General features: G+C 46.0%; 2 protein-coding genes, 1 non-coding gene and 1 pseudogene across 3 annotated transcripts; 1 reads left to right on the top strand and 3 right to left on the bottom strand.

The window, feature by feature from the left end:
* Positions 1–2820: 2820 nt before the first annotated feature.
* LOC123500856 lies at positions 2821–12394 on the bottom strand. The gene is made up of 8 exons (XM_045249448.1): positions 11974–12394; positions 11026–11046; positions 10840–10904; positions 10456–10517; positions 9971–10197; positions 8114–8241; positions 7090–7264; positions 2821–3320 (listed from the first exon to the last, which is right to left on the bottom strand). The coding sequence occupies exons 1-8, from the start codon at positions 12380–12382 to the stop codon at positions 2857–2859; spliced, it is 1551 nt and encodes a 516-aa protein (XP_045105383.1). The 5' UTR covers positions 12383–12394; the 3' UTR covers positions 2821–2856.
* On the bottom strand, positions 6154–6272 carry LOC123500859. Its single transcript, XR_006673479.1, has one exon. It is a non-coding gene; the product is annotated as a 5S ribosomal RNA (ribosomal RNA).
* On the top strand, positions 7884–8255 carry LOC123500855 (annotated as a pseudogene).
* Positions 9912–10572, bottom strand: LOC123500853 (histone H2A). The gene has a single exon (XM_045249446.1). The coding sequence runs from the start codon at positions 10281–10283 to the stop codon at positions 9912–9914; it is 372 nt and encodes a 123-aa protein (XP_045105381.1). The 5' UTR covers positions 10284–10572.
* Positions 12395–13690: the final 1296 nt, after the last annotated feature.

Here is a 13690-nt window from a genome sequence, read left to right as displayed (position 1 = left end):
CAAAGTTTAAAAACTTTACAAAGTTTATTAAGGAAGAGGGGTTACAATAGAAGGGGTAGAGTGTACCGTAACTGGTACACTGGAAGAAAAATCTAGGAAATATAGAAATACAGTAGGAGGGAAAAAGTTGCCGGGCGGTCCGACCTGCTGCTGTAAAGGAGTGAAATGTCACAGGGCAGTATGTGCTGGCTGGTTTAAGGGTGAAAACCGGAGTTCCCGGAGGAAAACCACCCATACTGCTGTGAGAGAGCGAGAGGAGGGAGGATTACATTAGTCGTTTTACATACATATGTTTCTAAAGTTTACAAGAAGAGTTACTGCTATATACATATGGGTAGTTACACCTTTTCCACAGTAGCACAGATGTCTTCTGGGTGAAAACCGGAGCTCCCGGAGGAAAACCACCCGTACTGCTGTGGATGTGTTACTGTTAAAAAGGATTTATATATAACATACACTTATATGAGAGAGAGAGAGAGAGAGAGAGAGAGAGAGAGGGACAGAAGGATCCCACCGACAATTCTAGACGATTTTTTTTTTTTTTTTTTTTTTTTTTTTTTTTCCCGTTTACATGATTTTACCGGATATGTGCATAAATCGCAAAATTAGAAAATGGAGTGATTTTCGCGCGTCCCCCCCCATTATCGACCCCCAATTTGATTTGGCTAATTTGCATAAAATTTCCATAAATTAGCAGAAACATTGCATACATTAGCCCCTACCGAAAAAAAAAAAAAGTTGACAATTTCACAATATAATTATTTCAAATGCAAGGGCCACCAACATATAGCATGAAAATCCTAATATATACACAGACACACTTTAGCAACTACGATCCACAAAAAAAAAAAAAACATTATATTTTACATACAAAGAATATGATTTCTCAAATATACCTGAATGACATCAGCAAAGCAACCATTTTAGATTCTAAGGTCAAATTAGGATGGATGGATGATGTAAAGATAGCAATCGATCATTTCATTCACCAAATACCCACTGCAACATGGCCAAGACAAATTGTTAATCAGATTATTATAGTGTGAAGATCACTTAGACGTTGCCATTTTTGGGAATTTCCCGGCCTGCGGCGTTGCTGGGCAAATTAAGGGATTAGAGCCTATGTGTCAATGATAACCTTGCTCCCCACACACCATGGATTAACACGGTCACTTTGACCTGTGACCTCACTCGGTCACCCAGAAGGATGTGACAACGCTCGGAGGAAACGTTGTCAAGCATTGTTGTTGCGTTTGCAAAACCAATGCAAAATTTATTTAAAAATAAACACAAATTCCTCTAACTTGCCTCTTTAGAGCATCACAATGTATATGTACTACAACACCATTCAGTTAAAAAGTATTAAGTACCTGACTTGGGGCGCGTATTGGTACACGTGTGACAGCGCCGCAGGCAGGAAAATCCCCAAAAACGCCAACGCCTAAGTGATCTTCATAAAAATGGTCAGACTATAGTGTGCGTATTTATTAGCGTGTCGTGTGTCACGGTTAGTCTGACGGCTTGCGTCTTTCCTCCTCCCACAGCCGCTGCAGTGACTTTCTAGGTTTTTTTTTTTTTTTTTTTCTTCTTCAGACTTCAATGGTTAATATCCAAGCTCGACAGAGCACAGCACACGTCCGTGCAGGTGGTCATTCTTATCCCCTTCCCCCGGCACCAAGCTAGGCTAGCGGTTCGATGCAATTTCTCTATAGGAGAGAAAAAAAATGTCAGTTCGAGTCCTCTCCTATTCATGTGTGTTTAGAATACACAGTTTTGTCTGGTAATCCAGGCACAGCCGGGAGATCCAGACTGCCGTCCGTCTCCTTCTGCCCGGCGAACTGGCAAAGCACGCCGTCTCTGAGGGCACCAAGGCTGTCACCAAGTACACCTCCTCCAAGTAAACTGACTGTCAGTCAGCTAGAAGGGGGGAAAGAAGAAAAAAGAGCAACTGCTGTCTCAGACAGTATTCAAACCCTACCCGGCTCCATAGGAGCCACACCTGAATCCAAAAAAAAAGGAGACACAATATAGACAAGTGTGGATGGTGGTCGCCGCTGGTGCACCAGAGCCGGATGGATGGATATGGATGAGCTAGATGGCTGGCTCGTCATTAATGAGGCTCGCAACCGGGTCAGAGCAAAGAGATCCATCATCCACTGCACAACAGCAGCAGCCCGTAGTAGTAGTATGATGATGGTGATGATTAAGCGTACGTACGATACTAATCACGGCAGGCAGGCTTTGGAGGGTGGGTGCATTCATGCTCTTCTTCTTCTTCTTGATTAGTGATGATGCCTCCTATTTCAGTAACATAACGTTTTTCATCACACAAAGCTCAGGAAGCACACAGTTATTATAGCTTGTAACATGAATCTTCGCTCCTTTTTTTTTTTATTTTTTTTTTTTTTTTTTTTTTTTCTTTCTTTCTTTCTTTCTTTGTTTTCTTGACTGAATTGCAGTGAATCAATCAATCAATATATCTACAAATCAGATTGGAGGAAAGCAGTCATTCTCCATCGGCCACCGACATACTACTGATCAGAAACATGCACATGGAATATCGGATCCTAGACACAGAGAGGAAGGTTGAAGAAAAAAAAAAAAAAAAAAGAGAAGAGAGAGAGAGAGAGAGAGAGAGAGAGAGAGAGAGAGAGAGAGAGAGAGAGAGAGAGAGAGAGAGAGAGAGAGAGAGAGAGAAAAAGAGTCTTTTAATCAGGAAATCGCTCGACCATACGGATCAAAGCCAACCCATTCATGGTCTATGTAATATTATTCTCTTTAGATAAAGCACCTTTGGCCCTGAAGAGGGCCTAGATATTGTTTGTTGTTGCTTGCTTGCCTTGGATGACACACTTATTAGGCACGCTCGCCACGGATTCGACGAGCCAGCTGGATGTCCTTGGGCATGATAGTGACACGCTTGGCGTGGATGGCGCACAGGTTAGTGTCTTCAAAGAGACCCACGAGATAAGCCTCGGAAGCTTCCTGGAGGGCCATGACAGCGGAGGACTGGAAGCGGAGGTCAGTCTTGAAATCCTGGGCAATTTCACGCACCAAGCGCTGGAAAGGCAGCTTCCTGATAAGCAGTTCGGTGCTCTTCTGATAACGGCGGATCTCACGGAGGGCCACGGTTCCTGGCCTGTAACGGTGGGGCTTCTTGACACCTCCAGTGGCAGGAGCAGATTTGCGAGCTGCCTTCGTGGCAAGCTGCTTGCGGGGCGCCTTGCCACCGGTGGACTTGCGGGCCGTTTGCTTAGTACGTGCCATGGTGAGTAAGTAAGTTACTGCCGCTCGGAACGAACAGTTGGGCGAGTTGAGCGCTTAGGCTGGCACTTCTTTAAATACGGTTTGCCGGGGCCCAACCTTGCCTTACGATTGGACGGGAATGACGTAAGAGTGTTCGACAACCACAGAAAACTCCCCTCCCTCCTAACCATAACAACATGTCATGGGTAACTCAAAGAAATTGAGGCAGGCGAGAGGGAGAGAAAAGAGGAAGGAAAGAGAGAAAAGAAAAACACAACAAAAAAATAAAATAAAAAAAAAACGCACAACACAACGCACGCACACACACACACACACACACACACACACACACACACACACACACACAGAGAGAGAGAGAGAGAGAGAGAGAGAGAGAGAGAGAGAGTAGAGAGAGAGAGAGAGAGAGAGAGTAGCCAAGATGTCTCAGGGATTTCGCCGTGTCAGGTCACTCACCACTCCTTTTCCTAACTAAATGAATATTGAAAATAAAAAAAAAAACTTTTCGCGTAACAATTCTTCATAAACCACGTACTGTACATACATATATCTATGATAAATTTACATTATATCCTTTCCTTATATGAGAATGTAATCTCTCTCTCTCTCTCTCTCTCTCTCTCTCTCTCTCTCTCTCTCTCTCTCTCTCTCTCTCTCTCTCTCTCTCTCTCTCTCTCTCTCTCTCACACACACACACACACACACACACACACACACACACACACACACACACACACACACACACACTGGCCGGGTGGAGATATTTGGGTGTGTCTCCTTTCACGTGTAGCCCCTGTTCACCTAGCAGTGAGTAGGTACGGGATGTAAATCGAGGAGTTGTGACCTTGTTGTCCCGGTGTGTGGTGTGTGCCTGGTCTCAGGCCTATCCGAAGATCGGAAATAATGAGCTCTGAGCTCGTTCCGTAGGGTAACGTCTGGCTGTCTCGTCAGAGACTGCAGCAGATCAAACAGTGAAACACACACACGGCCCGGTAGCTCAGTGGTTAGAGCGCTGGCTTCACAAGCCAGAGGACCGGGGTTCGATTCCCCGGCCGGGTGGAGATATTTGGGTGTGTCTCCTTTCACGTGTAGCCCCTGTTCACCTAGCAGTGAGTAGGTACGGGATGTAAATCGAGGAGTTGTGACCTTGTTGTCCCGGTGTGTGGTGTGTGCCTGGTCTCAGACCTATCCGAAGATCGGAAATAATGAGTTCTGAGCTCGTTCCGTAGGGTAACGTCTGGCTGTCTCGTCAGAGACTGCAGCAGATCAAACAGTGAATTACACACACACACACACACACACACACAAAGAGAGAGAGAGAGAGAGAGAGAGAGAGAGAGAGAGACACAGAAGGATCCCACCGACAATTCTAGACGATTTTTTTTTTTTTTTTTTTTTTTTTTTTTTTTTTCGTTTACATGATTTTACCGGGTATGTGCATAAATCGCAAAATTAGAAAATGGAGTGATTTTCGCGCGTCCCCCTCCCCATTATCGAGCGGGGCGGGCTCTCGACCCCCCAAATTTGATTTGGCTAATTTGCATAAATTTGCATAAAATTTCCATAAATTAGCAGAAACATTGCATACATTAGCCCCTACCGAAAAAAAAAAAAAGTTGACAATTTCACAATATAATTATTTCAAATGCAAGGGCCACCAACATATAGCATAAAAATCCTAATATATACACAGACACACTTTAGCAACTACGATCCACAAGAAAAAACATTATATTTTACATACAAAGAATATGATTTCTCAAACATACCTGACATCAGCAAAGCAACCATTTTAGATTCTAAGGTCAAATTAGGATGGATGGATGATGTAAAGATAGCAATCGATCATTTCATTCACCAAATACCCACTGCAACATCGCCAAGACAAATTGTTAATCAGATTATTATAGTCTGAAGATCACTTAGACGTTGCCATTTTTGGGAATTTCCCGGCCTGCGGCGTTGCTGGGCAAATTAAGGGATTAGAGCCTATGTGTCAATGAGAACCTTGCTCCCCACACACACCATGGATTAACACGGTCACTTTGACCTGTGACCTCACTCGGTCACCCAGAAGGATGTGACAACGCTCGGAGGAAACGTTGTCAAGCATTGTTGTTGCGTTTGCAAAACCAATGCAAAATTTATTTAAAATAAACACAAATTCCTCTAACTTGCCTCTTTAGAGCATCACAATGTATATGTACTACAACACCATTCAGTTAAAAAGTATTAAGTACCTGACTTGGGGCGCGTATTGGTACACGTGTGACAGCGCCGCAGGCAGGAAAATCCCCAAAAACGCCAACGCCTAAGTGATCTTCATAAAAATGGTCAGACTATAGTGTGCGTATTTATTAGCGTGTCGTGTGTCACGGTTAGTCTGACGGCTTGCGTCTTTCCTCCTCCCACAGCCGCTGCAGTGACTTTCTAGTTTTTTTTTTTTTTTTTTCTTCTTCAGACTTCAATGGTTAATGTCCAAGCTCGACAGAGCACAGCACACGTCCGTGCAGGTGGTCATTCTTATCCCCTTCCCCCGGCACCAAGCTAGGCTAGCGGTTCGATGCAATTTCTCTATAGGAGAGAAAAAAAAATTGTCAGTTCGAGTCCTCTCCTACTCATGTGTGTTTAGAATACACAGTTTTGTCTGGTAATTCAGGCACGAGGTAGTACAAGAATAAATGGATGAATTAACAAAGAATAAAATAAGCAGGTAAAACAATATAAGAATAGACAAATCAAACCTTCTTCTTCTTCTTCTTATTATTATTATTATTATTATTATTATTATTATTATTATTATTATTATTATTATTATTATTATTATAAAATAATAATGATAATAATTAAATAATAAATAAATAAATAGATAAATAAAAAATAATGGAATGCCAACAACATCTGGTGTTCCCAGGCGGTCACCCATCCAAGTACTAACCGGACCCAACGTTGCTTAACTTCGCTGATCGGACGAGAAGCGGTGTGTTCAACGTGGTGTGGTCGTTGGCACTCGATGTGAGATTTTAGGCCGATTTAAATTCTTCCTGGCTTGCCCTACTATACTCCGTATACCCTGTGAATCAAGTCCTTTCTAGGTGTTTCTTGGTTTAATATCGTTTCCCTATTGGATTAATCTCTCTCTCTCTCTCTCTCTCTGTCTGTCTGTCTGTCTGTCTGTCTGTCTGTCTGTCTGTCTGTCTGTCTGTCTGTCTGTCTGTCTCTGTCTTCTTCTTCTTCTTCTTCTTCTTCTTCTTCTTCTTATTATTATTATTATTATTATTCTGACACAGACTCAGTCTGCCTCCCTCTGTGGCTGGCTGGCTGGTTGGCTTGTTGCTCGCTGCATGCATGCCGCTGGCTGGAAAATCTGGCACCTCCTCCGACTCGATATTATTTAGTTTTACGCCGTTTTCTTGCTTGCCTCTCGGTTGTACGTCTCGGATGCGTGGTCCGAGGGTCAACGACGAGACGGAGACCGTGTTCGTATGACCCAGCGATGTTGGATCAAGTGGGAAAAACAGGAAATATTGTTACCCTACTACAACCGGGAAGGCACCAGTTACATATATATTACCGCGATCCTAAAAATGTGACACACATTCCTCTCAGGCGAGCGAGAGAGACAACACATCCGCGATGGCAGCGCAACAGCACCAGGGTACCTTTAAGTGGTACAACAGAAAGTCTGGCTACGGCTTCATCCGTGATTCCGTAGCCAACAAAGACTTCTTTGTACACTACACTGGGCTGAAGAAACCCTTCAGGAAAGTGTTACCCCGAGAAGGAGACCACGCCACCTTCACCACCTTCAAGGGAAGAAGGGACCAGAGGCCAGAGAGGTCACTCGGAAGGCAAACTGAACGCCCTCTCCCCGCCCTAAATCGTCTCCCAGGGCCGGAAAACAGCAGAAGCGGATCTCAAGATCAAAGCCTGCATCTGTACGGCGCAGGTACTCGCAGGCAACAACACCCGCCGCCTGCAGACCTTGATACCGCTTCTGCTGAAGCACAACGGGCTACCTGCCATAAGCATCCCGGAAGAAGCCTTCACCACCACACGCCACCGCACCCAGAAGACGTGGAAAAACGCCAGCCGCCCAAGGAAACACCGAAGAAGATCCGCCACGAAGACCGTGTGGAGGAGGAACGGGCATGGAGGAGGAAGAGAGGTCGTGGACGTAGTGGGCACAGATACAAGCCTACACAGTCACACCACGAACCTGCCTGGCCACACCACTGCTTCCCCTCACCTAAAGAAGAAGGCTGGCAAATAAAGGAAAAAAGACCACCCCAGACGCTGCCAAACCACCAAGGGCATGAGCCTGTGGCAGTTTGACACCAACAGCCAGACGATGCACCACCCACCAAGAACTACTTCCCAACTGCGAGAAATCATTGCTGACATGCTGAAGACTTCAAGACCAGCGACTCTTCCGACAACGACCACAGTCAGAACGCAAGAAGAAGCGGCACCAGCGCCGCTAAGAACAGAACGGGCCACCATAGCCCGTGTGGGTATTTTATGCCCACAATCAATGAATAAAAAAAAAATGTGAGTCACACTCGTGAGCGAGACGTCGTATCACTACTACTACTACTACTACTCGCAGCAGCGCCTCATCATCTGTCACCATGACTGGCCGCGGCAAGGAGGCAAGGGACTTGGAAAGGGAGGAGCCAAGCGTCACCGTAAGGTTTTGCGTGACAACATCCAGGGCATCACCAAGCCCGCTATCCGTCGGTTGGCTCGCCGAGGCGGCGTCAAGCGCATCTCCGGTCTCATCTACGAGGAGACTCGTGGGGTGCTAAAGGTGTTCCTCGAGAACGTCATCAGGGATGCCGTCACCTACACCGAGCACGCCAAGCGCAAGACCGTCACTGCCATGGACGTCGTCTACGCCCTCAAGCGTCAGGGACGTACCCTCTACGGATTTGGCGGTTAAATCTGGTGTCTCGAATTTGGTGTCAACAACAGCAACTGCAAAAACACCATAAGAAAAGAGTCAACATATCCCGGACCTTTTATAGGTCCACACAAATGAAGAGAAGGAAAAAGTTATAGACTAACACTACTAGGAGTATGGTTGTTCCAAGTAAAAGTGTTGTCCCTACTCTTTACGTCATTATTACAATTTGTGTGTGTGTTTTTTTTTTTTTTTTTTTTTACCTTTTCTTTCTTTTTTTTCTTTTCCCTTCTTTCTATTTGTTTTCCTCTTTGTTTTATCACTCAAAGGTAAATCAGATGAAAGAGAAAGAATTATCAACTAAGTGATGTGAGGTCAGACACCAACCGCTGCTACAGGTGCTGTTTGTTTGTTTGTTTGTTAAGCTTCCGCCCATTAGTGGCGCAGGCAATTTTATTTCTTTATAGTGGTACCCATACAAGGAGGGAGGGTCCATATCAACACCGAAGCGCATCATCATCATCATCATCATCATCATCATCTTTAGTGTAGCCACCTAGATAGAACCTGGGTACCGCGGTGACATGTAGGTAGGTAGGTACCTTTCATTAAATCCCCCTCGCCGACTGACATACCTTCAAAACGGTGTGTGGTGTGATTCTTTCGAGCCGACGCGTGAACGTCTGTCTGTCTGCCCGATCCCACGTCCACCACCTTATCCACTATGGTCTGACCGCTTACTTGTATGGAGATCTTTTAGGTTTTTTTTTTTTTTTTTTGTTCCTGCCGGGAATTTTCCGGCCTGCAGCGCTGTCACACTTGTACGTACCAATACGCACCTTAAAGAACAAAAAAAAAAAAAAAAAAGTTGGAGAGTTTCTGTTTATCTTTAAATATATTTTGCATTGTTTTTGCAAACAAACACAGCAATACTTGACATCGTTTGATCCGCGCGCCCTCCCCTCTCGGGGATGACCGCCGAGTGAGATCACAGGTCAAAGTGAAAGCGTTAATCCATGGGCCACTCACTCCCTCCCTGTCCCTACCTACCACCTACCAACCAGGAGGGAAGCAAGAGAGGGGGGACACTTGCACGCACCAATACGCACCTTATGTCAGGTAGGTACTTAACACTTGGTAATTGAACGGTGTTGTATTATATACATTGTGATGCTCTAAAAGAAAAGAAAATGAAAAGAAAAGAAAAAGAAAAGAAAAGGCAAGTTGGAGTAAGCTTCTTGTTTATCTTTGAACATATTTCGCATTGTTTGTTTGTTTTTTTTTTGCAAACACAGCAATACTTGACAACGTTTAATCCGCATCTCTTGGATGACTGCCGAGTGAGATCACAGGTCATAGTGACCGACCGCGTTAATTGATCCCTGTCCCGCTAGTTACCTACCAGCCAGGAGGGAAGCAAGAGAGCAAGACAGAGGGGCGTGTGCGGGAAGCAAGGTCCTCATTGACACACGGGCTCTAATCCCATAATTTGCTCAGCGCAAGGTGTTTTTTTTTTTTTTTTTCTTCTTTTTGCAGCGCTGCAGGCCGGAACAAAAATATAAAGAGAAAAAATTCTACCATTAGCATTTCTATCATTCATTATCAAAAAAAATATATACCATCATTATTATTAATATCATTGTTAACACCATAGTCTATTCAATTCTCTAGATGTGTCAATGTGTGGCTCGAAGAGGAGCCGGATATATATACTTGTTGGTGATGATATTGAGGAGGAGAGGATTTACTTCTTCTCGGTCTTCTTGGGAAGGAGCACAGCCTGAATGTTTGGCAGCACGCCACCCTGTGCAATGGTGACCCCGGAGAGGAGCTTGTTAAGTTCCTCGTCGTTCCGGATGGCCAGCTGCAGGTGACGTGGGATGATGCGAGTCTTCTTGTTGTCGCGGGCGGCGTTGCCGGCAAGCTCGAGGACTTCGGCGGCCAGGTACTCCATGACCGCTGCAAGGTACACGGGGGCGCCAGCCCCCACTCGCTCGGCGTAGTTGCCCTTCCTCAGGAGGCGATGAATCCTGCCGACCGGGAACTGGAGTCCAGCACGGCTGGAACGGGACTTTGACTTTCCCTTCACCTTTCCTCCTTTGCCGCGTCCGGACATGGCGAGTAGTGGTAGTAGGTGGGATTAACAAGTAGTAGTGGTATTATTAGCAAGTAACACTCCGTCAGCTGCGGGAGCGAGTCGCTGTGTTGTGCGTTATCTGTTCTTCGGCGGGCTCGTTTCCTCTATATAAAAGGAAGATCGGATCAGCGCGTAACACGTAACGCCCAACCGGGAGGCTGGCTCTCGCGGCGACTCGCGATCCTGAGCAGGATTGCTTACATAAATGGCACTCTGCAAGTCGGGTGCAACACAACACAACTCTTCGCAAGTTGAACGACGCCGTTACTACCATGCCTCCCAAAGCATCAGGAAAGGCTGCCAAGAAGGCTGGCAAGGCTCAGAAGGCCATAGCCAAAGGGGACAAGAAGAAGAAGCGGAGGAGGAAGGAAAGCTACTCCATCTACATCTACAAGGTGCTCAAGCAGGTCCACCCCGACACTGGCGTGTCCTCCAAGGCTATGTCAATCATGAACTCTTTCGTGAACGACATTTTCGAGCGCATCGCTGCCGAGGCATCCCGCCTGGCACACTACAACAAGCGCTCCACCATCACCAGCCGGGAGATCCAGACTGCCGTCCGTCTCCTTCTGCCCGGCGAACTGGCAAAGCACGCCGTCTCTGAGGGCACCAAGGCTGTCACCAAGTACACCTCCTCCAAGTAAACTGACTGTCAGTCAGCTAGAAGGGGGGAAAGAAGAAAAAAGAGCAACTGCTGTCTCAGACAGTATTCAAACCCTACCCGGCTCCATAGGAGCCACACCTGAATCCAAAAAAAAAGGAGACACAATATAGACAAGTGTGGATGGTGGTCGCCGCTGGTGCACCAGAGCCGGATGGATGGATGGATGGATGAGCTAGATGGCTGGCTCGTCATTAATGAGGCTCGCAACCGGGTCAGAGCAAAGAGATCCATCATCCACTGCACAACAGCAGCAGCCCGTAGTAGTAGTAGTAGTAGTAGTAGTAGTAGTAGTAGTAGATGATGATGGTGATGATTAAGCGTACGTACGATACTAATCACGGCAGGCAGGCTTTGGAGGGTGGGTGCATTCATGCTCTTCTTCTTCTTGATTAATGATGATGATGCCTCCTATTTCAGTAACATAACGTTTTTCATCACACAAAGCTCAGGAAGCACACAGTTATTATAGCTTGTAACATGAATCTTCGCTCCTTTTTTTTTTTTTTTTTTTTTTTCTTTCTTTCTTTGTTTTCTTGACTGAATTGCAGTGAATCAATCAATCAATATATCTACAAATCAGATTGGAGGAAAGCAGTCATTCTCCATCGGCCACCGACATACTACTGATCAGAAACATGCACATGGAATATCGGATCCTAGACACAGAGAGGAAGGTTGAAAAAAAAAAAAAAAAGAGAGAGAGAGAGAGAGAGAGAGAGAGAGAGAGAGAGAGAGAGAGAGAGAGAGAGAGAGAGAGAGAGAGAGAGAGAGAGAGAGAGAGAGAGAGAGAGAGAGAGAGAGAGAGAGAGAGAGAGAGAGAGAGAGAGAGAGAGAAAAAAAAAAAAAAAAGTCTTCTAATCAGGGAAATCGCTCGACCATACGGATCAAAGCCAACCCATTCATGGTCTATGTAATATTATTCTCTTTAGATAAAGCACCTTTGGCCCTGAAGAGGGCCTAGATATTGTTTGTTGTTGCTTGCTTGCCTTGGATGACACACTTATTAGGCACGCTCGCCACGGATTCGACGAGCCAGCTGGATGTCCTTGGGCATGATAGTGACACGCTTGGCGTGGATGGCGCACAGGTTAGTGTCTTCAAAGAGACCCACGAGATAAGCCTCGGAAGCTTCCTGGAGGGCCATGACAGCGGAGGACTGGAAGCGGAGGTCAGTCTTGAAATCCTGGGCAATTTCACGCACCAAGCGCTGGAAAGGCAGCTTCCTGATAAGCAGTTCGGTGCTCTTCTGATAACGGCGGATCTCACGGAGGGCCACGGTTCCTGGCCTGTAACGGTGGGGCTTCTTGACACCTCCAGTGGCAGGAGCAGATTTGCGAGCTGCCTTCGTGGCAAGCTGCTTGCGGGGCGCCTTGCCACCGGTGGACTTGCGGGCCGTTTGCTTAGTACGTGCCATGGTGAGTAAGTAAGGAAGTTTACTGCCGCTCGGAACGAACAGTTGGGCGAGTTGAGCGCTTAGGCTGCCAAGAAGGCTGGCAAGGCTCAGAAGGCCATAGCCAAAGGGGACAAGAAGAAGAAGCGGAGGAGGAAGGAAAGCTACTCCATCTACATCTACAAGGTGCTCAAGCAGGTCCACCCCGACACTGGCGTGTCCTCCAAGGCTATGTCAATCATGAACTCTTTCGTGAACGACATTTTCGAGCGCATCGCTGCCGAGGCATCCCGCCTGGCACACTACAACAAGCGCTCCACCATCACCAGCCGGGAGATCCAGACTGCCGTCCGTCTCCTTCTGCCCGGCGAACTGGCAAAGCACGCCGTCTCTGAGGGCACCAAGGCTGTCACCAAGTACACCTCCTCCAAGTAAACTGACTGTCAGTCAGCTAGAAGGGGGGAAAGAAGAAAAAAGAGCAACTGCTGTCTCAGACAGTATTCAAACCCTACCCGGCTCCATAGGAGCCACACCTGAATCCAAAAAAAAAGGAGACACAATATAGACAAGTGTGGATGGTGGTCGCCGCTGGTGCACCAGAGCCGGATGGATGGATATGGATGAGCTAGATGGCTGGCTCGTCATTAATGAGGCTCGCAACCGGGTCAGAGCAAAGAGATCCATCATCCACTGCACAACAGCAGCAGCCCGTAGTAGTAGTATGATGATGGTGATGATTAAGCGTACGTACGATACTAATCACGGCAGGCAGGCTTTGGAGGGTGGGTGCATTCATGCTCTTCTTCTTCTTCTTGATTAGTGATGATGCCTCCTATTTCAGTAACATAACGTTTTTCATCACACAAAGCTCAGGAAGCACACAGTTATTATAGCTTGTAACATGAATCTTCGCTCCTTTTTTTTTTTTTTTTTTTTTTTTTTTTTTTTTATTTCTTTCTTTCTTTCTTTCTTTGTTTTCTTGACTGAATTGCAGTGAATCAATCAATCAATATATCTACAAATCAGATTGGAGGGGAAAGCAGTCATTCTCCATCGGCCACCGACATACTACTGATCAGAAACATGCACATGGAATATCGGATCCTAGACACAGAGAGGAAGGTTGAAGAAAAAAAAAAAAAAAAAAGAGAGAGAGAGAGAGAGAGAGAGAGAGAGAGAGAGAGAGAGAGAGAGAGAGAGAGAGAGAGAGAGAGAGAGAGAGAGAGAGAGAGAGAGAAAAAAAAAAAAGTCTTTTAATCAGGAAATCGCTCGACCATACGGATCAAAGCCAACCCATTCATGGTCTATGTAATATTATTCTCTTTAGATAAA

The sequence above is a fragment of the Portunus trituberculatus genome, unplaced genomic scaffold (genome assembly GCF_017591435.1).
Source record: "Portunus trituberculatus isolate SZX2019 unplaced genomic scaffold, ASM1759143v1 PGA_scaffold_499__1_contigs__length_38706, whole genome shotgun sequence".
Taxonomy (NCBI): Eukaryota; Metazoa; Arthropoda; class Malacostraca; order Decapoda; family Portunidae; genus Portunus; species Portunus trituberculatus.
The sequence above is the reverse complement of the archived record's forward strand: the minus strand, read 5'-3'. Positions and strand labels throughout refer to the sequence as shown.

Bases quoted from the DNA above. Each gene is read 5' to 3' on its own strand.
- LOC123500853 (XM_045249446.1), bottom strand. From the start codon at position 10,283: ATGTCCGGACGCGGCAAAGGAGGAAAGGTGAAGGGAAAGTCAAAGTCC.
- LOC123500856 (XM_045249448.1), bottom strand. From the start codon at position 12,382: ATGGCACGTACTAAGCAAACGGCCCGCAAGTCCACCGGTGGCAAGGCG. The intron at 10,198-10,455 runs GTTGGGCGTTAC...CCCGGTCGGCAG, and splicing joins CCGCGAGAGCCAGCCTCCCG to GATTCATCGCCTCCTGAGGA. The intron at 8,242-9,970 runs GTGGCGTGCTGC...GTGTTTTTGCAG, and splicing joins CGGGGTCACCATTGCACAGG to TTGCTGTTGTTGACACCAAA.